The sequence below is a fragment of the Ursus maritimus genome, unplaced genomic scaffold (assembly GCF_017311325.1).
Source record: "Ursus maritimus isolate PB19 unplaced genomic scaffold, ASM1731132v1 scaffold_26, whole genome shotgun sequence".
In the NCBI taxonomy this organism is placed as follows: Eukaryota; Metazoa; Chordata; class Mammalia; order Carnivora; family Ursidae; genus Ursus; species Ursus maritimus.
The window spans coordinates 8,399,480-8,424,365 of NW_024425119.1; the positions used below are offsets into that span (position 1 = coordinate 8,399,480).

At 36.9% G+C, this 24,886-nt stretch overlaps 2 protein-coding genes across 3 annotated transcripts in view; both read right to left on the bottom strand.

Moving 5' to 3' along the window:
- Positions 1 to 635: 635 nt before the first annotated feature.
- On the bottom strand, positions 636 to 10,481 carry LOC103656216 (C-type lectin domain containing 6A). Its single transcript, XM_008683580.2, is given in 4 exon segments — positions 636 to 842; positions 6,061 to 6,162; positions 7,607 to 7,754; positions 10,368 to 10,481. Coding segments are annotated over 4 exon segments (567 nt in total). The 3' UTR covers positions 636 to 639.
- Positions 10,482 to 12,853: 2,372 nt separating this feature from the next.
- Positions 12,854 to 24,886, bottom strand: part of LOC103656164 (C-type lectin domain family 4 member A) — a 26,947-nt gene continuing 14,914 nt past the window's right edge. For both annotated transcript variants that reach the window (XM_008683498.2, XM_008683497.2), the window contains 3 exons: positions 16,888 to 17,039; positions 15,682 to 15,797; positions 12,854 to 14,709 (listed from right to left, as the gene is read on the bottom strand). In XM_008683498.2, coding sequence (XP_008681720.2) covers positions 14,562 to 14,709; positions 15,682 to 15,797; positions 16,888 to 17,039 — 416 coding nt within the window. In that variant the 3' untranslated portion in view covers positions 12,854 to 14,561. The remainder of the gene's footprint in view (positions 14,710 to 15,681; positions 15,798 to 16,887; positions 17,040 to 24,886) is intronic.

Consider the following 24,886-nt stretch of genomic DNA (forward strand, 5'->3'; position numbering starts at 1 on the left):
TGAACTTTGAGGACATTATATTAAGTGAAATAAGGCAGTCACAAAAAGACAAATACTGTATGGTTCCACTTATATGAGGTATTTAAAGTAGTCAAACTTATTCAAGCAGAGAATAGCAGGCATGGTGGTTGCCAGGGACTGTAGGGAGGGACTAATGGGTAGTCGTTGCTAAATTGCATAAAGTTTCAGTTTTACAAGATGAAAAAGTTGTAGAGATCTTTTTCAACAATGTGAATATAGTTAACACTACTGAACTGTACATTTAAAAACAGTTCAGGGGGCGCCTGGGTGGTACAGCGGTTAAGCGTCTGCCTTCAGCTCAGGGCGTGATCCCAGCGTTATGGGATCGAGTCCCAGATCAGGCTCCTCCGTTATGAGCCTGCTTCTTCCTCTCCCACTCCCCCTGCTTGTGTTCCCTCTCTCACTGGCTGTCTCTATCTCTGTCAAATAAATAAATAAAAAATCTTTAAAAAAAATAAAAATAAAAAAATAAAAACAGTTCAGGGGCACCTGGGTGGATCAGTCGGTTAAGCGTCCAACTCTTGATTTCAGCTCAGGTCTTGATCTCAGGGTTGTGAGTTCAAGCCCCTCTTTGGGCTCCAAGCCCAACAAACAACAAACAAACAAACAAAAAACAGTTCAGATGGTAAATTCTGTATTTTCTTCCACAACTAAAAAAAAATTTAATGCAAAATAAAGTACCTGCTCTGCTTCTGTGTTGATTGCCACCAAATGAGCACCCATTACAACACAGTTCTGCTGACTCTTTGACCAAAAACTCTGTGCGGTAGAAATGAACTAGCAGCCAGAACCAAATGATTTCCAAGTATTCGGGCAACATGCTCAGACGTTTCCTGTGCTCACCAAAGAGAAGGATGAGGGCAAGACGGCGTAAATAAGATGAAAGAGGTATGTTTTATACACAAAATTCCAAGGATCTGCATTGGTTTTCCAGAGAGGGGTGTCCAATTTCATGTATTTACTGTTTCCCTGAATTATATAATTTGGAGTCATAGATTTGCTTTTAAACAAACATTCTTTAGCATTAAGTCTTCAATATTTCCTAAGGTTTACCTGCATAATTGCTCTGGATTTTCTACAAAAAAAAAAAGTCATTTTCAAGTTTTTTTTCCCTGTTCTTCAAATCCTTTGTACATTGGAAGCACCAACGTCTCTCAGAATTTCAAATCACTAATAGAAGTGAATAATTTTAGCATATATATATATACACACACACACATAATAATCTAAATAATAAGTCTTTTAGATTTGTTGGGGTTTGAGCGTTTTTAAGCAATTATAATATATCTGGTCTTCTTGGGCTTAATTTTTCAATCCACATTGCTAAGATTCATCTATGTTGCGTGTAGGCCTATTTTTTTTATGTTGTTATATCATTATATATTAAGTGATGAGAAACAATGTATAGACTTTTTTATCTTTTATAACATTATGAATCAAATAAAATAGACCATATCTATTTCATTTTTTTTGCTTATTTTAACATTTATTTGGTGCTTGCTTTATACTACATAGGGTACTTAGTACTTTACAAATATTATTGTCATAACATCCATGTGAGGTAGGTATTATTGTTATCCACATTTTTATCGTTATTTTTTTTAATTTATTAGTATAAAGATTTTATTTTTTATAATAATATTTTTTTATTATATTATGTTAGTCACCATACAGTACATCCCCAGTTTCCGATGTAAAGTTCGATGATTCATTAGTTGCATGTAACACCCAGTGCACCATGCAATACGTGCCCTCCTTACTACCCATCACCAGTCTATCCCATTCCCCCACCCCCCTCCCCTCTGAAGCCCTCAGTTTGTTCTCAGAGTCCATAGTCTCTCATGCTTCTTTCCCCCTTCTGATTACCCCCCCTTTCTTTATCCCTTTCTTCCCCTACTGATCATCCTAGTTCTTATGTTCCATAGATGAGAGAAATCATATGATAGTTGTCTTTCTCTGCTTGACATATTTCACTTAGCATTATCTCCTCCAGTGCCGTCCATGTTGCAGCAAATGTTGAGAAATCATTCTTTTTGATAGCTGAGTAATATTCCATTATATATATGGACCACATCTTCTTAATCCAGTCATCTGTTGAAGGGCATCTCGGCTCCTTCCACGATTTAGCTATTGTGGACAATGCTGCTATGAACATTGGGGTGCATATGGCCCTTCTCTTCACTACGTCTGTATCTTTGGGGTAAATACCCAGTAGTACACGGCTGGATCATAGGGTAGCTCAATTTTTAACTTTAATATTAGCTGCTTTTAGAAATCTATCTCATGGGGCGCCTGGGTAGCGCAGTCGTTAAAGTGTCTGCCTTCGGCTCAGGGCATGATCCCGGCGTTCCGGGATCAAGTCCCATATCGGGCTCCTCCGCTGGGAGCCTGCTTCTTCTTCTCCCACTCCCCGGCTTGTGTTCCCTCTCTCGCTGGCTGTCTCTATCTCTGTCGAATAAATAAATAAAATCTTTAAAAAAAAATCTATCTCAATATGTATTCTGTCATTATTAAAGACTGCTCTTCATAAAACTCCTCAAAGCATGTATTAACATGTTATTTTAATTTTAAAAGTCAAATTTCACGAACTGTTTTGGTGGTGGGGGATGTCTTTGTCAATTAAATTATATACTGCAACCATTTTTCATATGATGAATATGCTAAATCTCCAGCTCCAAGGATGACAAAAATATTGAAAACTGTGATGAATAGAAGCACTTGTCAGAAAGGTACACTCAAATTAACATTTTATTTTCCCAATTGCTCTGAGAATGGGCTGATCAAAGTACTTTGTAAGCATTAAAAAACAAGGGTAATTAAAAAAAAAAAAACAAGGGTAATTAGTAGTCATTTGATAAGACTTACCAAAACCTGTTTTAGTGTACTTCCTCGAAATTGAGAAAATAAATGACTACTGACAAATATAACAAAAGCTTTTGCAAATTATTCTATTATTCGTTACCTTCAATAACACTGAAGAATAACCTAATCAAATTCTGTTAACACACCATTACAAATAATTTTTGATAACAGAATACTGTATGATTTTTGGCAAATAACTCTGAAAAAGTTCAAAAACTGGTGATATTCTAACAAATCACTTTTTATTTCTATCTACTTATTTATATAAGATTTATCAATATGAGTCACTAAATTAAAAAGTAGGAATAGGGGGCGCCTGGGTAGCGCAGTCGTTAAAGCGTCTGCCTTCGGCTCAGGGCGTGATCCCCGCGTTCCGGGATCAAGTCCCATATCGGGCTCCTCCGCTGGGAGCCTGCTTCTTCCTCTCCCACTCCCCTGCTGTGTTCCCTCTCTCGCTGGCTGTCTCTCTGTCACATAAATAAATAAAAAATCTTTAAAAAAAAAATAGGAATAGAATTGATGTTGACTTCTATCTCATTGTAGTAATATTAGGATACATCTGATTGCATTTTTTTTAAGTCCCATTCATCTCATTAAAAGATGAGTTTCTAACAGTTTTACTTTATTGGTAATAATTTATCAAAGTTTGTAATAAAGATGTGATGTTTTGAATATTATATCCTCATAATAATTGTAATGAAAAGTCAATCCAGAAGAAATTTTATAACATGTAAAACCTAATATTCCTCAGGAAATAAAAATACCAGACATATATTACATATTTTAGAAAATTGAGGATGTATAATATAAATATTAGTTGAAGGGAGAAAAAGAATAATGTTGAATACTACATCAAAAATAAAGAAATAGGGGCGCCTGGGTAGCGCAGTCGTTAAGCGTCTCTCTCTGTCAAATAAATAAATAAATAAATAAATAAATAAATAAATCTTTATAAATAAATAAATAAATAAATAAATAAATAAATAAATAAATAAATAAAATAAGGGGCGTCTGGGTGGCTCAGTCGGTTAAGCATCTGCCTTCCGTTCAGGTCACGATAGGGCTCCCTGCTCAGTGGGGAGCCTGCTTCTCCCTCTCCCTCTGCCTGCCACTCCCCCAGCAGTGCATGCACTCTCACTCGCTCTGTCAAATGAATAAATAAAAAATCTTTTAAAAAAAGTAAATCTTTAAAAAAAAAGATAAAAGTCAAGTAAAAAAAACTGTAAAACATCCTACTGCTAAAGAATACGTGTTCATGTTTTTATGAAGGTAGTAGGGATAACACTTCTGCACTAGTATTTAAACACTAGAAGATAGATTTTAAAAAGAAATGTAAGAGTTCTTTAAATGTCAATATTTATAGTATTTTATAACTTTAAAGCTTTGTTTCTATAACATGAACATCATGAAACACTTTAGATGTCCAAATAAACTTTATAAGGAGGCACATCATTTTTCAAAATCCTTGTTGGGGATTGGCAAGCAAAACAATTTGAAAACCACGGGTCTACGTAGAGCACAGGCCTACTGAAGAAACGGACTTTATCCAGACATCTGAACATCTCAACACTCTGAGACTGTGGGAAATAAATTGGAGAAGATACACTGTGGCTATCAATTATTTTTTAACTTTAATTGAAATGGAAATTTTGTGTTTACACTTTTATTTTTCATTTCCATTGTAACAAGAATTTGAAAAGATATTGTTAAAATTTGAGCACTTTTACTTGCTGACATGGTATTATGTAAAATAATTTTATCATATAAATTTGAATCATGAAATTTGAATTAGTTGCATTGAACGGCCTCATTGGCCATAAATAGTATTAGGTTGGATATACTTAAGGAGTAAATTTGCAGTCTCTAATGCCACACAAATGTGGCATTAATTTAATCAATATCCATCTCTGTCTCGTTCATTTCAGAGCATTCAAAAGGCAAAGGCTAAGCACCCATTGCTTCTTCCAAGAAGCCATTCTTTAAAACTCCAGTTGTGGGAGTGCCTCCAAAGTGTGGGAGGAAGACCATCCTGATAGAATTATGGTTTTTCTCTCCAGAAGGCCCAGCTCCACAATTGTTTGACAAAAGAACCCTAATGTGACAAGAGAATCAGAGATCAGGGAGAGTAAAGAAAATCATACCTCACCACCCATACACAATATTCTTGTCGAATACCAAAAAAGGGAAAATTCTAACATCTCACAGAAATACAAAGAAACCTCTGCCCTCTTTTTACCCCTTATAGGTTTCTGCATAGAAGCAGGGGATCAAATTGTTTAGTTCTTAAAAGTAGCAAGAGTCTGAAATCTATTTGGACTTTTTTTCTTGGAAGGAGTAATGCCATGAAGTCTACCAACATGCACTTGGCCTTTCTTTGGCTTTTTTCACTAGATACAGTGTGAGGCAGACAATGATTCTGAATTCAACTGTCCTAACTCTTCACACATAGTTACCAGGACTATATTTTAGAGTGAGGGCAGTCTCAAACTGAGCCATGTTCCAAGATCCAAACTGACCACTAATAAAGCGGATACTTGGAATGGAGAAGGCTATTATTGAGAACCTTAGCTATCAAAAAGAGGATTTAATCCATTTGATAAGGATGAGGATAATGTGAAACAAGAACTGTTATGAATAGGGGCGTCTGGGTGGCTCAGTCAGCTAAGCATCTGCCTTCAGCTCACGTCATGATCCCAGGGTCCTGGGATGGAGCCCCATGTTGGGTTCCCTGCTCAGCAGGGAGTCTGCTTCTCCTTCTCCCTCTTCCCCTCACCCCCCAGTAATGCTCTCTCAAATAAATAAATAAAATCTTTAAAAAAAAAAAGAAATTAAGAACTGTTATGAATAATTTCTAGTGTTGCCTTGAGAAAATTACGTGGTGTACGTTGGTAGCATTTATTGAGATGGAGAAGTCTGGAGGAAAAATTGTTTTGAGGGTGAATCTAGAGCCTGATGTGAACATGTAAGTGTAGAGATAACTTAAAGCAGAGACTTTATTTAAAAAAAAAAAAAAGGTGTTACGTGCAAATAATGAATCACTGAACACTACATCAAAAACTAATGATGACTAACATAACACAATAAAAAAGAAAAAAGATAGAATAAACCAATGGTGAGCTCGACCCTGATCTCTCTCTGAGAAAAGGGGAAGTCTGGTTGGGCATTGCAACACCTTACCTGCCACGCTCGTCCCTTCACTGAAGCAGGTTAAACTTGAATGATATGTGTGTAGTTCAGACAGCCTTTTGTCAGTTTTGCCATAGGAAAAATGATAAGTCATTGTGAAGGAAGAAGGATTAGTATTCATCTTTTTTTTTTTTTTACTATAGAGCCTCATGTTTTATATATCTGTACCAAGCTGGCTTCCTTCCAACCACTACCAATCTCCTCTCTACGCAAGCTCAATACAGAGCATGCTGAATTATTACCTGTTTGTATTCATTAATCTTGTTTGTTTATACGCCTGCAACATGTATCTTTCCCCACTGAAATTTAAGTTCTATATTGCAGGGCAGAGATTTTATCTGTTTTCCATGTCAATCAATCTCAAACACCTAGAACAGTGACGGTCACAAAGTAATCAATAGACATTTGTTGATTCACTGGCTGTCTGTTTCTCTTTAATTTTAATAATCCTGAAGCAAGCTTGCAGATTATTTTGTTATTCTCCAAAATTTCTGACTGTTGGTAGCTACAGATAAACATATAAGGTAAATAACAACCAAGAGGAGCCTTTAAACACTTAGACATTTTAAATATCTCAGATAAACATTAACTTTCATGTTCAAGGGCGTGCGCTTTAAGCAAGACCTGTTCTCTCTCAGGTCCTGCCATGATTCTTCACTTACTCTTTCATGTCATTCTACTACTGAAGCTCGGTACTGTCAAACCTTCCTACCTTGGGGTCCTGAATATCTGCTGCCTTTAATGAAATAACTACTCCTAAACCTCTTTCTCTGTTGCACTTGGCCAGGAACAGTAAAGCAGATTTTAACCTAGGTGATAATTGTGTTTTAATAAAGACTGTGGGGGAGGGGGGAGACTGTGAGACTGATTTATATCTCAGAAGGAACTTCAAACATGGCCCATTGGGCATAGGAAGTCACTTTCACTCCCTCCCAGACTATTCAACACTATTTCTAATCACCTTATCAGCAAATAGAAAACCAAACTCTAGCTTAAAGAGCAAAAAGATCTTTGTAACTTCTCACAAAATGAAGTTGAAGTATTTATTTGCAAGTAAATTGAACAGGGAAAAATATTTTATTCCCTTGTATCTTCAGTATTTCATTTGAAAACTTTTTCTTCTCATACTGGGAAAGACTCCTACATGAAAATCAAAGAGCCTAATCTCTATTATGATTATAAAAGTAATTATAGTTGCACTCTCAAAATAGGGTTTTTGTGCCTACAGAACACGTGATCACTAGGGAACCCAGTAGTGGAAGACGGTGTTTTAAAGCGTGTCCACAACTAACACACATTCACATGTGAGGTCCTATTGGGGAAAGTGCTAATAAAACCAGGTGGAGTAAATCTGGAAGCAGAGTCAATTACCAAAAGATGAAAAAAGAGGAGTTGACAGGAGGAAGAGAAATCGAATATGGTATTACAAGTCAGAGCTAACATATTAATGGGGTAAAAGATGACATACCCTAGGAAATCTTTATAGGACACGATAAGAAAAGGAATCAAGAGACATGGCACCCAGTGAAGAATTTATCCACACAGCTCGCAATGAAACAAGCACAGAGGAGTGCTACGGAAATCACAGCAACAGACCAGGATCTCACCTGGGACCGCCATACTGCTTTCTCTGTCAGATCAGCAAGACAAATGCAGTCATCAGGGGGGCCAGGAAGTGAAAGTTCCTAAGAAGCTTAGAGCAATGAAGAAACAAGATGAAGAATCTCATTAAAAACCTAGAACAAGAGGAGAGCTTAGAAAGTCCCTCAGAATAAACAAACAGGTGGCGGCTCTGTAGTCCTAAACAGTCTGGGCAAAACTCACCCTCAGCTGTAATTTCCATTTCCTTATTCTTTCTTCTTAAACATTATATTAATGCATTGACTCCCTGTCTTGCTGAAAACATCACTTTGTCTCCCTCTTCCTATACCACTGTATTAATATTTGGTTTCTTACTTTTTCAAGTGCTGCTGGCTCTGAGGAATTATTCTTTCAACTTCCCAAGACTCTCATTGTGGTGTCCAATCTTTGTCCCATCAATCTGTCGTCTATCCCCTCTCTCCAGATGACTTATCATCTCATCATACACTTCTACCTCTACCTTCTTCTCTGGAACTGAGAAAAGGAATGCTCACTTCTTCCTTAAGGTTGCCCTTCTCATACCATTATGTGGGCTCCCTGTATTCAGAAGATATCTCAGACTCTTTCTCAGAAGATGTCACTAGAACTTTGCTTCGTTCAAACATCAGAGCTCAGAGATAAACTGCTAAACACTCTTATAAGGCTAAGAGACTTCTGGTATAAACTGGAACTTTGAAGAAGTTGTGGTCTGGACTAAAGTTTCTAGTGATATAAAAATACTGGGAAAAATAAAAGAGGAAATTGAGACACATATCCAAAACTGTCCATTATAACTTTGGCAAGAATATTCAGATCATGTGTTCAATTCCTGACATAAGATTTCTCTGATTCCTAGTTATTCTGGCATGCAAAATAGAAAATTTCATATGCCCTAAAAGAAATTTGTTTGTAGGTCTTAATTTAAGTGCATGCAAGTCAACCTTTATGTTGGATTTTAAGGAAAGCTTAATTCATGTATTGAACAGTGTATTAGGAAGTAAGCAAAAGTCTGATTGACTAGATATGGCTTCAATAACAAGGGTTAATATCGAAATTACATAAAGATCCACAGACATTGTTCAGGAATATGATTGCAAAATGGAAGATTCTGGAATCTATCTGTAACAGCAATGAAACATTCTTATTACATCAAGACCAATATTGGGCATAGGTTAGTAATCTTTTATTATCTCCCTGATTAGGAAAGGGGAGCTTGGATCGCTTCTCGGCCTTTTGGCTAAGATCAAGTGTAGGAAAGGGAAGCTTGGGGGCCTGGGTGGCTCAGTCGTTGAGCGTCTGCCTTCGGCTCAGGGCATGATCCTGGCATCGGGCCCCTGCATAGGGCTCCCTGCTCCGCTGGGAGCCTGCTTCTTCCTCTCCTACTCCCCCTGCTTGTGTTCCCTCTCTCGCTGGCTGTCTCTCTCTGTCAAATAAATAAATAAAATCTTTTAAAAAAATGATTTCTCTTTAACAACAACAAAAAAAAAAAAAAAGGAAAGGGGGAGCTTGAAAGGGGGATAACATCAAAAACAGGCTTCATTGATTCCTTATAATTACTCAAGGGCTTGGGTATCCTTCATAACATATAATCTCTAGAAAGTAGATCTTTCTCTTTATTAATATCACAAATACCTCCACATACTCAAGTGAGCAATCTTGGGGAAAAAAAAAAAAAACCAACCCTGCTATGGATAGGTGCATATTGAACTCAACAAGCTTTTAAAGTGATGGGATAGTTATAGCTAATGATAAAATAGATATTGAGAACCCCAGAAAATTTTCCCTGGGGTTGGTTAAAGATACAACAAGTCATAAGGGGAAAAGGAGAAGTGGTTATAAAACATCTCCATCTGTTTCCAGCTCCCCTCAGAGATAAAGAAACATAAACCCAAGGACTAACTCATTTGAAGGTCCAAAGAAAACAATTCTTGTAAACCTTATATATATAGGAAAATCAATTTAAAGACCTATTTGCTTCCTTGCCCATCTCCAATGTATGCTCCCCAGGTCACTTTTTGCTCTTGACCATTGGCAACCCTGTGCTCTACTCCTTTGTCCTGTATACATTTCTAGATTACAGTAGCAAGACTTTGACTAGAGTGCTGAGATGTAAGAGCAAAGGCAAAAAGGAATAATACATCAAAATAAAATAAACAAAAATTGATAGGGGGAAGGGAGATTGGATCAAAAGCAGACTTGTGGTAGGTTCAAATCAGATGTATAGATAAATGTACGATATTTCAGTCTAATAAGGGAGTAAAGCAAAAACTAGCAATGGAAAAGATAATAACTTACATAGACTGAAAATAAAATCACATAGTATTAGAGTCAAAGTGCATATTGTTCTTTTGGCTTGAACTCTTTTAAAGGGGACATCAGGAGTGAATCAACAATTTGAATGAAATCCCTTTTCAAGAAAGCAGCACTGGGTTGCCCTTTTGAAAATTATTGTCCATGACTGAACTAAGTAGACCCAGTTTGATTCTCTTCTTTAAGTACTTAAAGACAATTAAATCAATAGTTGGTGGCAAGCATAACATTCTAAGAGATATTTAGACTCAGACATTTTCCCACACAAATGTGTAGAAGATATTTTTGGTATTCAGACTCACATGTACAAGATATACAGCATCTCATTATTTTTAACTTATGAGATTATTATTGTTGTTTCTTATTACCACTGGTGGATAAGAAATTTCCTGTAAGTCCTTCTTGGGATGATCCTTTGGGATTCTATCAAGATTCTGGAGATTACTTAATTCCAAGAAATTGGGGGAAGAATGGCTGATCATTGTTCATGAATCCAGACTGATTATGTGCCTCAAGTCTTCAGTTGCCATGATAGCTCCCCAATGCTTTGAAACCAACTTTCCCCAGCTAGTTTTTGTTGTTGTTGTTGTAGTTGTTGTTGTTGTCACAAGGCTTGGTCTACAACAAAATAGTTGTCCATTACTAGAAGTGAAACTGTTTGTGTAACCTTAATTGATTTTTTCTTTAGCCCTTATCAAGGACTATAGTAGTGAAGTTAACATGTTGGGAAACTGAAATCAACCCAGATAAATAGTGAAACTCTTTTGGGCCACTAACGCATTTGAAATTCTGATGAAAACTTCAGATCCATTTAAAGACTTTTTTCACAAATGCAGTAACAAAAATTGTACATTTTTACTGAAAACTAATTTCCATTGACCAACAGACACATCAAAAGATGTTCAGCACTACTTATCATCAGGGAAATGCAAATCAAAACCACAATGAGATACCACCTTACACCTACCAGAATGGCTAGAATCAAAGAGACAAGAAATAACAAGTGTTTGCTAGGATGTGGAGAGAAGGGAATCCTTGTACACCGTTGGTGGAAATGTAAATTGCTACAGCCACTGTGGAAAAAAGCGTGACAGTTCCTCAAAAAATTAAAACTAGAAATACCACATGATCCACTAATTCCACTACTGGGTATTTAGCCAAAGAAGACAAAAACACTGGGGCACCTGGGTGGCTCAGTCATTAAGCGTCTGCCTTCAGCTCAGGGCGCGATCCCAGGTGCTGGGATCGAGCCCCGCATCAGGCTCCTCTGCTGGGAGTCTGCTTCTTCCTCTCCCACTCCCTCTGCTTGTGTTCCCTCTCTCGCTGGCTGTCTCTCTCTCTGTCAAATAAATAAATAATCTTTTAAAAAAAAATTTTTTTAATGAATCTCAATAAAGTTTGGTCACTAAAAATAATATACTATTTTCTATCAGTCAAGATTTAATCAGATTTAAATAATTAGAAAATACATTAGCTTTGATTATTGAAAAGCCAGAGTAGAATATGCTTCAGGAATAGTTGATTCAGTGGCTCAACAATACCCGTAAGAAACCAGATTCTTTACATTGCCCTACTCTGCCATCCATGGTGTTCCTGTCATCCTAAAGCTAGTTCTCCTCATGGTGATAGAATGACTATCAGTAGCAGGCAGGACTACATATTTCCCTGTTCCTATTTTTTTGGGAGAGGGAGATTAGCTTCCTGATTCATTGGAGAACAAGGAAACGTGATTCATCGGCAAACTTGCAATTTATGCCTATTCCTAAACCAACCACTAGGATGACTATTTTGATTGCCTTGGACTAACCAGTATCCACTCACAGAGCTGAAAGGTCACAGGTACCCGGGCTGCATGAAAGAAAGTGACTTTCTAAATAACATCAAAGTTTTGTTTCTAAGGAAGAAGGTATAAATAGACCAACAATATGCACCACAGCACTAAATACTGGTTCTTCGTTATATAGTTCCGTTTGCAACAATGTGAACTGATGTAGAGCATTTCATTGTATAGAGAGAATGTGATTAATCAAATACTTAAGCTAAACATCTCGCTTAATACAGTCAGATCGTTAGATTATTTCTTCTATCCTTGAGTCACTGAATTCATCTTTGACAAAGTAGCTACCATGGATGATATATATTGGCAAAGACAAAACTATTAATTCATGTTTCAGTATTATCATCAAGACAAAAGTAACATTAACAGACCCTGAAGGGTTGTCATGTGTCGGCAGATTTCCACCTTCAGAGAAATCATCCAGGCTGATCATTTTAACTCCAATAGGTAGAATTATTTTCCCCGGTACTGAAGATTCCAGTTTCTGCCTCCTCTTCCATTTACTAAGTGGAAGTCAACTAAAGTTGACTAAAAGGGCTTTAGGTGTTGGTAGATTTATTTGTTTAAATGTTTGTTTTTCACCGCAACCGTAAGATGAATATAGGGACTAAAATTCTAAGTATATTTCACTCATAGGCTTAATAAACCAACACAAACATTTTGTCTATAGCCTGTATTTTTCTTTTACCTCAAAGAGAACAATTACCTAAACTTTAATCAAGCATTTTAAAATCCACTTTCTAGAGCAGTGATCTGAAAACAGTTTTTGTTTGGTCATACTTAATATTTGAACAAAAGGGGTGTTCAGCTGGTTAAGCATCTGATTCTTGATTTCAGCTCAGGTCATGATCTCAGGGTCATGAGATCAAGCCCCACCTTGGGCTCCATGCACTTATCACGGAGTCTGCTTGAGATTCCCTCTTCCTCCCCCTCTGCCCCTCCCCATGATCATGCTCTTAAATAAATAAATAAATAAATAAATAAATAAATAAATAAAGTCTTCGGAAAAATTGTATATGCACACTTCATATCAAACATTTATTTATTTAAGAACCACACACCTTTAATGGAATATAATATGCCTACTACACAAGAATAAGAATTAAATTGCATAAAAAATAAACAGTTCAATTTTACATTTTATTTACTAATGATAAAATTAATCTACTCTCACTTTAAAACTGTCAATCTTTTGAGACAGCAATGTGACTGAATATGTTTCATTATTTTGCAGAATCTGATTCAAAACTAGTATAATTCATACTGTATGGTGACTAACATAATATAATAAAAAATCATTAAAAAAAACTAGTATAATTCAAAGGTGTTTCAGGTATGCATTGCTAAGCAACAATCTTATTTTTCATAATTGTGTCCACTGATTTGAAGTCAGCTAGATGCCTCTTCGTTTTACTACCACTCCTTGAACACAAATCTTACACAAAGTCTGTTACCCACAATCGATTTAGTGGTGCTTTGTGGAAAATTAAAGAAAACAGGATCTGAATCACATTCATAAAATGTAAGGTGGAGGTTAAAGAAAAGTTCCAGTAGTGACTAATGTCACCAATTCTCCCTTGCACTTCAGTTCAAACAAACCCTCTATTCTGACAAGCAAAAGCATTTAGTAAAGTGGTTCTTTTTGCCCTTCATTCCAACCCCATATTATTGAAATAATGGCGGGAAAAGCTCTTTGTAAGTAAGGCTTCCCTAGAATTCTTCCAGAATTGTAAGTAAGTTGCTCTCCGAGGAATAAACTGGTAAATTCTACATACAATTCATGAGATCAGATCTGTATAAAAATAACTCATTTTTAGATACAGTCAGGAAATGAGTGGCAAATGTAATTACTCCGTTGCATCAAGACAATCAGGGCATAATCTCAAGAGGTCACATTGGGATAGCCATGCTAGAATCAGCTTGACTATGATCAATTATAATTAGCAAATGAAAGCAATGAATAACAGGCTTTATTGTAAATATGACTGTAGTAGAAATAAAATGATCAGTAAGAACTTCAGTGAAAAGGGGAACAAGCATAAACCAGGAGCCATCCTGGGTGGCAATCTACACATAGAAACTATAAAACTTAAGCAAAGAAAAAAACTATCAGAACACCTAAGGATTATAAATCTATGTCAACTCACTAGTAATACCTTCTAATGCTAAATCTCTAATGTTCAATTTCTGATTTCCCTTAGACTGTACCCTGATGTTAAAAGACAGTCTAAGACTGAACAGAGAATGTTAAAAACCCCCAATAGTCTACTGGGACAAAGCTGGAACTTAACTTCCATTGATGTGTACCATCTTCCAACTGTCACATAATATGCTTCAGTTAAAGGTAATAAATATATCTGAGAGAAATGGAAAGTAATAGTTAGGATTATTTCGCTTTTGACCAACCTCACACAAAAAAAATCCAGACAGAAGGAGGAACCCTATCATATAATTATATCAAGATCTAACTCCTTGGCAATCAGACAAAAATTTGGAAAGGATGCTCATGCTCCCTCCATGTACCTGCAATAGGCTCTCCGGTATGATCTCTACACGTGGAGGATGTGTATACCAGTTCTATCATAAATGGATCAGGTGACAGCCTACTGAAAAATGCTACGGAGATTCCTTACACAAGATTTACACGTGAATAAAAAGAACAAATTAGCTATCTCTGTAACGGTGGATACCAATTCAACCTCATGTTCATGCAGAATGTTCCCATTCATAAGTGGATCTTCATCATCTTGCAAAGCGACTTGTGACGTCCATTACAAGCAACATCGTTCCAGCCCCATTTTCTTGATATATAACGAAAATTTAGCATAACACAACCCTCATCAGGATTATTGGGCTCCCCTGAGTGCCAAAATCTGAAAGGGAAAAAATGGAGGGGTTGTTTCTTCAAACAGTGCTTTGGAAACGGCAAGGGAGGGGGCTGGGGCTGAACTGTATGGAAGTCAGGGACGGATATGCCCAAAACATTCCTTCTCCAATTCTCATGCTGTTTCTCCTCTACCTGAAGCTCTGGCATTTCTCTCAAAACTTACATCACCCAGTATTGTGTCATCTTATTGCATTAAACATTCTCCTAACACATAGCCCTTCTATTTGTCCATCATTATGTCCTGTTCCCAGCAGACTGCCAGTCCATAAGCACCCTTAAATGATGAAAAAAAAAAAGCTTTCATCCTCATTCCAAATATTGCTATTGGAGTCCAAAGAACTAGTTAAAACCCCTAAATCTGCTAAGATCCCTGTTACCTTGGACATGTAATTTAATTTCCCTGATTTCCATATCTAAAAAGTAGAGACTACAGTCAAATTCCTGTATGTTTCACACAGTGATATGAGGACCAAAGGTGGTATTGTACTAAAACACACTGAAGTATTTAAGAGTTTTAAAAGACCTATGTAAATATGGGATATTATAACTATCAGAAGTTAGCTCATTTGCATTATGAGAAATATTAAATCAATAGTTGGCCATGATCTTAATTGACATAAATTTTTGTTATATTTAGAGATATAATGGAGTGATTAAAAGTACAGACTTCGGTGTCAAATAGAGCGGATTTGAGGATCATATGTTGCCAATGCTGGATAACATTTGCTGAGTTATCTAAACTCTCTAAACTCAATTTCCTCATCTCTACAGTGGAAAAAATAATAATGTGTGCTTCATAGAGTTCCTTTGATGATTAAATGAGATAATAAATAAAATTATTTAACCCAAGAGTTCAAAGAAGAGTAAGCTATTTTATTTTCATAGCTGATAGTTGGAACACTCTAAAATCCCTGCATGATCAAGGGCTCAGGATTCCTTTATCTAATTCTGTACTCACGTGACACTTTCACTGTAGGGTGTTTGATCAACCCATTGCCAATCTCTTGTTCCCTTTGGGTCTGACAGCCCTATGTAATAAGCAGAGTTTATATCCAGGTTCTGGAAGATAAAATCCTAAAGGAAGAAAAGAAAGGAGTTAAGGCCTTTAGAGTATTCAGATAGAACTGAGTTCTTTACAGCCTTAGGGAGAAGAGAAGAGAAGGAAAGGATCCAGGAAGAGCCACATGAGGGCCCTACCCAGGAGCCTAAGTCTTCTCTGGCTGAACAGTGCAGGACCAAGGAAATCACTTGTAAGCACTACGCTTGGCTCAGTCTGCTCAGGCCGCCATAACAAAATACCACAGACTGGGTAGCTTATAAACAAGTTTCTTTCTCACAGTTCTGGAGGTTGGAAATTCCAGATCGGGGTACTAGCATGGTCAGATGAAGGCCCTCCTCCTGGTTCATGGCCAGCTTTTTCTCACTGTGTCTTCACATGGTAGAAGGGGCAAGGTAGCTGTGTAGGGTCTCTTTTATAAGAACACGAATCCCATTCATCAGGTTCTATCCTCAGTACCTAATCTTCTCAAAGACCGTACCTCCAATACCACCATCTTTGGGGGTTAGGATTTCACCATATGAAGTTTGGGGGAGACATAAACATACACAATATAGCAATGTTCCACACAAATGGCAGCAATTTCTATCCAGGATCATAACGAATTCTCATCTCAGATTCACTTCCAGCCCTTTCACTAAAAGGTAGTATTCTTCAAAGTCATGCATTAGAAAATTTTTGCAGATTAAATCATTTTCTTTCCATAACTTCTTTAACTTCATTCCTGATTGTTGATTGTGACTCTTCATGACTGAACTTTGTTTCTCTATTTGATATAATGCCCCTTCTCAGTGAAATAGTTAATAATTTATAAAATATTTACAGGTTGAAATAATAAACTGATATTTCAACCTAAAACATTTTCATTCTTCTACTCAAACCCCACATATCGTACTTTAAATACCCTAATTTATTTTAGGAGAAATTAGTTTTATGGAGACAGGAAAAAGGTGTAGCATGTGAAGGCTTAGGCAGCCTTTCCTAACCGTTTTACTAAAAGCTTTCTGCCACACCACCAATATTCCAAAACAGTGCAAACCTCCTTAGACAAGAGAGGTATACAACAGCCAGGCGGGACTCCTGACTCCATCATCTATTAGAAAGTACCTGCTCGTCCTTGGTGTGGATCACCAGCAGGTGAGCCTTCATTTCCAAGCAGTTCCTCTCACTCTCAGTCCAATTTCTTCTTGTAGTAGAAATAAAGTAGCAGTTGGAACTAAATGACTTCCACGCCTTTGGGCAGCAGCTCCAATCTTCCTCTGTATTGACAGAAGGCCACAGGTGTCCAATATAAAAGAAAAATTTCAAGTGTGTATATTATGAAAATTCAGGACCAAGGAAGACCTCATGAAAACTGGAACTTGCATCTTCACCTAGAAGTGACAGGAGCCCACCTATCAGATGTCAAGGAGATCAAGTCTACCCATATCAGGCAGTAACAAGGCAGGGTCCCCTCTCCCTTGCCAGAGTGGTGTCAGGAAGAGCCAGCTAAAACAGAGGCCTTAAAGAAGATCCAGACTCTTAGATACTACACAAAAATGTCAGGTTTCAATGGAAAATCACCCATCATACCATGAATTACGAGTTCTCAAAATTAATTTTTAAAAAAGAAAATAAATACATGCCAATATCAAGATAAGAGAAATATTAGAATCATCTGACAAAGATTTTACTTTTTTAAGATTTTATTTATTTATTTGAGAGAGACAGAGAGAGTGACAGACATAATGAAAGAGAACACGAGCAGGGAGGAGAGGGAAAAGCAGACTTCCTGCTGAGCAGGGAACCCGCCGACGCAAGGCTCAATCTCAGGACCCTGAGATCATGACCTGAGCCAAAGGAAGCCGCTTAACTGACTGAGGCCCCCAGGCGCCCCTCTGACAAAAATTTTAAAGAAACCATGACAAAGATGCTTCAACAAGAAAGCACACGCATGTTTGAACCAAATGAAAAAAAAAAGAATGCCTCAGAAAAGAAATAGAAAATCTCAGCCAACAAATTAAAGATATAAATAGGAACCAAATGGAATTTTATAACTGAAAAATATAATAGCCAAAATAAAAAGCTCAGTGATGGGCTCAACAGCAGAGTGGAGAGGACAGAAAAATCAGTGAATTGAAAGAATAATAGAAATTACTCAAACAACAGAGACAAAACAGAGTAAAAAAATCAATAAATAGACTTCCAGTTTCCAGTCTGGCATTCAGGAAGGTTGGAAGTTGCCTTTCCATCCTAACAATAAGTAAAAAGCTGAACAAACTGCAAATCAACAACTCTTCACAGGCTAAGACACTGCTCTCAAAATTATGCAGACAGACAAATACAAAGGATCACAACTTACTGAAGCAGAAACCCAGGAGCCAAAACTTCTGTGGGAACCAATCCCAGGGAAGGGAAATTGAAACTGTAATTATTGAATTGCTGGAAGCTCAGCGTGGAAAATCTGAGAGATAAAAACTCCAGGGTAACCCACTCAATGGTGGGGAAGGAGGGAAAAACTTCTGAGTTTTACCTTCTGGAGCTCTACCAGGTTTATCTGAGAAAATTCTCCTTGTGGTTCTGGCAAGGGAAGGGGCACAGGTGCAATTTTGAAACATACCAAAGCATTCTGTTCTTTTTAACAAGGTCTACCCTCAGGAAAAACTATGTAACCAGAGCCTAACCTGCTGTGGTTTTATCAGAGCCTGATTAGGGAAACGGAAAATGCCCACTCTAGCCATCCTGTTCCACTTTAAGGGAAGTAATAAGAAGAGCTGAGAACCACTTTAAGTTCAAAGTCTAGAGGCAAACGCCCACTAAAAACAATCAGATGAAATTATAGGACTAGAGAATGCTTCCCCTTCACCACGCCATGCCACCACATTACTAAAGGTCTATTTACAGCGGTTCCTTTTACTCAGTACATCACATCTAGCCAACAAGAAAAAGTTACCAAGCATACTAAAAAACAAACAGCATCTCACCCCACCCCCCAGTTTGAAGAGATAAATCAGGCATTAGAACCAGACTCAGATGTAGCAGGGATGTTGGAGCTCGCAGACCAGAAATTTAAAACGATTAATATGTTAAGGGCTTTAATGAACAAAGTAGACAGCATGCAAGAAGAGATGAGCTATGTAAGCAGAGATATAGAAATTCTAAGAACCAAAAAGAAACATGAGAGATCAAAAATGCTGTAACAGAAATGAAGAATGTCTTTAGTGAGTTCATTATTAGACTGAACACAGCTGAGTAAAAAATCTGAGTGTGACGGTATCTCAATAGAAGCCTCCAAAACTAAAAAGAGGAAAAGAACTTGGGGGATAGGGAAGGAGGGGGAACAAACAGAATATCCAAGAAATGTGGAGCAGCTACAAAAGGTTTAACATATGTATAATGGGAATAGCAGAAGAATAAAAAGAGAAAAGAACAGAAGAAGTATTGAGACAATAACATTTGAGAATTTCCCCCAAATTAATGACAGATACCAAACCACAGATTCAAAAAGCTCATAGAACACCACGCAGGATTAATGCCAAAGAAAACTACGTCTAGACATATCATATTCAAACTACAGAATATCAAAGGTAAAGAAAAATCCTATGGAAGTGTTGAATCACTATATTGTACACCTGAAACTACTATTACACTGTATGTTAACTGGAATGTAAATTAAACACTTTAAATTTAAAAAATAAAAAATAAAAAAAAATAAAAAATAAAAAGCCAGGGGGGAACACCTCCTAAGAAAAGCAAAGATAAGAATTACATCAGACTTCTCCAAAACCACAGAAACAAGAAGAGAATGGAATGAAATATTTATAAAGTGTTGAGAGAAAAAAAACCATCATCCTAACTCTGTACCCTGCAAAATTAACCATCAAAGGTGAAGATGAAATAGGGATTTTTCTGGACAAACAAAAATTGAGGGAATTTGATGCCAGTAGAAACTGACTTATAAGCAATGTTAAAAGAAGAACTTAGAAAGAAGAAAATAATACAGGTCAGAAACATGGATCTATACAAAGAAAGTAAGAGTATCAAAAAAAGGAATAAGTGAAGGAAGGTAAAATAAAAACATTTTATATTCTTAATTGATCTATGTTCTTAACTGATTTTTTGTTCATTCAAAATAATAATTGGCAACCATGTATTAGATTATGCATGCTGATGTGTAAGTGAAATAAATGGGAGCAATAATACAAGAGACAGGAGGGAGGAATTAAGATTCTTTTGTTATTTTAAGATACTCTCACTGTACACAAAGCGGTACAGAGTTATTCGAAAGTGGACTTGGATTAGTTGTATAAGTATATTGCAAAGTTTAGGGCAGCCAATAAAAAAGAAGTATAACTGATATGTTAAGAATGCAATGAAAATGGAATCATATTAAATTCTCAAAACCACAAAAGAGGGAATAAGAGTGAATGAAAGACAAAAAAGGAACAAAGAACAAGGGCAAGATATAGAAAACAATAACAAATATGATAGATATTGATAAAAACCATATCAATAATCACCTCGGATGTCAGTGGTCTAAATGCATCAATTAAAACATTGTCAGAATGGATCAAAATACCAGGCTCAACTATATGTTGTGTACAAGAAATCCACATTAAAACTTCAGGAGGAGCGACGCCTGGGTGGATCAGATGGTTAACCGTCTGCCTTCAGCTCAGGTCATGATCCCAGGGTCCTGGGATCAAGTCCCGCATCTGGCCCCCTGCTCAGTAGGGAGTCTGCTTCTCCCTCTGCCCCTCCCGCCCACTCATGCTCTCCCCTCTCTCTCTCTCTCAAATAAATACAATCTTTAAAAAAAGGTCCACATAATAATTAAAACGGCAAAATGTAATAAAATAGAGAGAATATTAAAAGCAGAAAGAGAAAAGAAAACTGACATACAAGGGAAAAATCCCATAAGGCTACCAGCGCTAAAAAGAAAAACATCTATGACGAAGAATACTCTACCCAAGAATACTCAATCATTCAGAATTGAGAGAGAGATAGTGTCCATGACAGACTGAGTTAAAGGAATGCATCACCACTAAACCAGCCTTACTAGAAATGTTAAAGGGACTACTTTAAGTGGAAAGAAAAGGCCACAATTACAAGTAAGAAAATTATGAAAGGAAAAAATCTCACTGGTAAAAGCAAACATATAGCAAAGATTTAATTAATCACATATAAAGCCAGTATGGAGGCTAAAACAAAAAGCAGTAAAAATCAATTATATTTATGAAAATCAATCAAGGGATATACAAAATTTAAAAATGCAAGATGTAACCTCATATACATAAAATGTAAAGGAGGGAGTAAAATTTAGTACTTTCAGAATGTCTTTGAACTTAAGCAACCATCAACTTAATATAGACTGCTATACACATAGGATGCTATATATGAACCGAAACTACAAACCAAGCCAAAAACCTATAATGGATACACAAAAAATGAAGAGAAAGAAACCCAAGCGTGACACTAAAGAAAGTCATCAAACCACAAGGGAAGAGAGCAAGAGAAGAAGAAAGGAACAGAGAACTACAAAAACAACCAGAAAACGATTAACAAAATAGTAATAAGTACATACCTATCAATAATTAATTTGGGGTTTGGGGTTTTTTTTTTTTTTTAAAGATTTTATTTGAGAGAGAGAGTGAGAGAGAAAGAGCGAGTGTGTGCACAAGTGGGGGGGAGGGGCAGAGGGCAAGGGAGAAGCAGGATCCCCACTAAGCAGGAAGCCCAATGCAGGGTTCAATCCCAGGACCCTGGGATCAGAACCAGAGCCAAAGGCAGATGCTTAACTGATGGAGCCACCCAGGTGCCCCAATAATTACTTTAAATGTACAAATGGACTAAATGCTCCAATCAAAAGACATGGAGTAACTGATTGGATTAAAAACAAGATCCATCCATAGGCTGCCTATAAGAGACCCACTTCAGACCTAAAGAAACATACAGACTGAAAGTAAAGGGATGGAAAAAGGTATTCCATGCAAATGAAAAAGAAGAAAGAAAGAAAAAAAAACAAGTAGCAGAAGATAAAGAAGGGCATACTTCTACCGTTACATAATGATAAACGGACCAATCCAACAGGAAAACATAATGGTTGTAAATATTTATGCACCCAACATAGGAGCACCTAAATACATAAAGAAAATATTAACAGACATAAAGGTAGAAACTGACAGTAATACAATAATAGTAGGGGTCTTCAACACCCCACTCACATCAATGGGTAGGTCATCCGGTTAGAAAATCAACAAGGAAACAGTAGTCTTAAATGACATTAGACCAGATGGATCTAACAGATATATACAGAACGTTCCATCCAAAAACAGCAGAATACACATTCTTTTCAAGTGCACATGAAGCATTCTCCAGGATAGATCACATGGCCACAGAACAAGACTCTAAATTTCAGAAGACTGAAATCATATCAAGCACCTTTTCCAACCACAACAGTATAATACTAAAGATCAATTACAAGAAAAAACTGGAAAAAACAAACACGTGAAAGCTAAACCACATACTGCTAAACAATGAAGGGACCAACCAAGAAATCAAAGAGGAAATTAAAAAATGCAAGAAGTCAAATGAAAATGAAAACACAACAGTCCCAAATCTTTGGGATGCAGCAAAAGCAGGTCTAAGAGGGAAGTATATAACGATATGGGACTGCCTCAAGAAACAAGAAAAATCTAAAGTAAACAACCTAAACTTAGACCTAAAGGAACTAGAAAAAGAAGAACAAATAAAGCTCAAAGCTAATAGAAGGAAGGGAACAGAAACAAAAAAAATTAAAAAGATAAATAAAACCAAGAGCTGGTTCTTTGAAAAGATAAACAAAATTGATAAACCTTTAGCCAGACTTACCAAGAAAAAGAGAGAGGACTCAAGTAAAATCAGAAATAAAGGAGGAGAAATAACTGACATAAGAGAAATACAAAGAATTATAAGTGAATGTTATGAAAAACTGTAGACCAACAAACTGGACAATCTAGAAGAAATAGATAGATTCCTAGAAACATACAATTTTCCAAAACTGAACCAGAAAGAAATAGAAAATTTGAACAGACCAATTATTAATAACAAAATTGAATTGGTAACCAAAAACTCCCAAGGAAAAAAAGTCCAGGACCAGATGGCTTTACAGGTGAACTCCACCAACATTTTTTTTTAAGATTTTTTTTTAAAGATTTTATTTATTTATGTGACAGAGACAGCCAGTGAGAGAGGGAACACAGCAAGGGAGTGGAAGAGGAAGAAGCAGGCTCCCAGCAGAAGAGCCCGATGTGGGACTCGATCCCAGAACGCCGGGATCACGCCCTGAGCCGAAGGCAGACGCTTAACGACTGCGCTACCCAGGCGCCCCTTTTTTTAAGATTTTTATTTATTTATCAGAGAGAGAGAGAGCACAAGCAGGGGGAGCAGCAGGCAGAGGGAGAAGCAGGCTCCCCACTTAGCAGGGAGCCCGGTACAGGACTTGATCCCAGGACCCTCGGATCATGACCTGAGCCAAAGGCAGATGCTTAACCGACTGAGCCACCCAGGCATCCCTCCACCAAACATTTAAAGAAAAATTAATATCTATTCTTCCAAACTATTCTAAAAAATAGAAGAGGAAGGAAAACTTCCAAATTCACCCTACAAGGCCCTGATACCAAAACCAGACACTAAAAAACAAAACAAAACAAAACAAAATACTATAGGCCAATCTCTCTGATGAACACAGATGCAAAATTCCTCAAAGAATATTAGCAAACTGATTTCAATAATAAATTAAAAGGATCATTCATCTCAGTCAAGTGGGATTTATTCCAGGGAACCAAGGGTGATACATGATGTTAACAAAGAGGAAGGATAAAAGCCATATGATCATCTTAGATGCAGAAAAAGTATTTGACAAAATACAACATCTGTTCATGACAAAACTCTCAACAAAGTGGGTTTACAGGGAATGTACCTCAACATAATAAAGGCCAAATATTACAAACCCACAGCGAACAATATTAATCAATGATGAAAAACTGAAAAATTTTCCTATAAGATCAGGAACAAGATGAGGATGTCCACTCTCACCACTTTTATTCAACATAGTACTGGAAGTCCTAGCTGCAGCAATGAGACAGGAAGAAGAAGTGAAAGGCATCCAGGTTAGTAAGGAAGAAGTAAAACTCACTATTTGCAACTGACACGATACTACATGTAAAAAAATCCTAAGGACCACCAAAAAACTATTAGAACCAATAAATAATTTCATTAAAGTTGTAGGATACAAAATTAATATATTGTATTATATATCTGTTGCATTTCTACACACTAATAACAAAATATCAGAAAGAAAAATTAAGAAAACAATTCCATTTACATTTGCACCAAAAAGAATAAATTACCTAGGAATAAATTTAACTAAATAGGTAGAAGACCTACACTCTGAAAACTATATGACACTGATGAAAGAAAATGAAGATGACACAAATGCAAAGATATACTATGCTCATGATTCAGAAGAATTAATATCGTTAAAATGTCCATACTACCCAAAGCACTCTACAGATTCAATGTAATCCCTACCAAAATAACAACAGCATTTTCCACAAAACTAGAACAAATAATCCTAAAATTGCATGGAACCACAAAATATCTGGAATAACCAAAGCAATCTTGAGAAAGAACAACAAAGCTGGGGGTGCCTAGGAGGCTCAGTTGGTTAAGCAACTGCTTTCAGCTCAGGTCATGATCCCAGGGTCCTGGGATCGAGTCCTGTATCGGGCTCCCTGCTCAGTGGAGAGCCTGTTTCTCCCTCTCTCTCTGCTGATCCCCCTGCTTGTGCTCTCTTGCTCTTGCTCAAATAAATAAATAAATAAATAAAATCTTTAAAAAACAACAACAACAACAAAGCTGGAGGTATTACAGTTTCACATTTCCAGATATACTACAAAACTATTGTAATAGAAAGGGAGTTAAGATGGCGGAGGAGTAGGAGACACCGTTTTCAGCCGGTCCTCCGAGTCGAGCTGGATCGGTACCAGACCAGCCTAAACAACCACGGAACCAGCCTGAGACACAGGAAGATACATCTGGATCTCTACAAATGAATATCTCCAGCGCTGAGTATTGAGGTACGAAG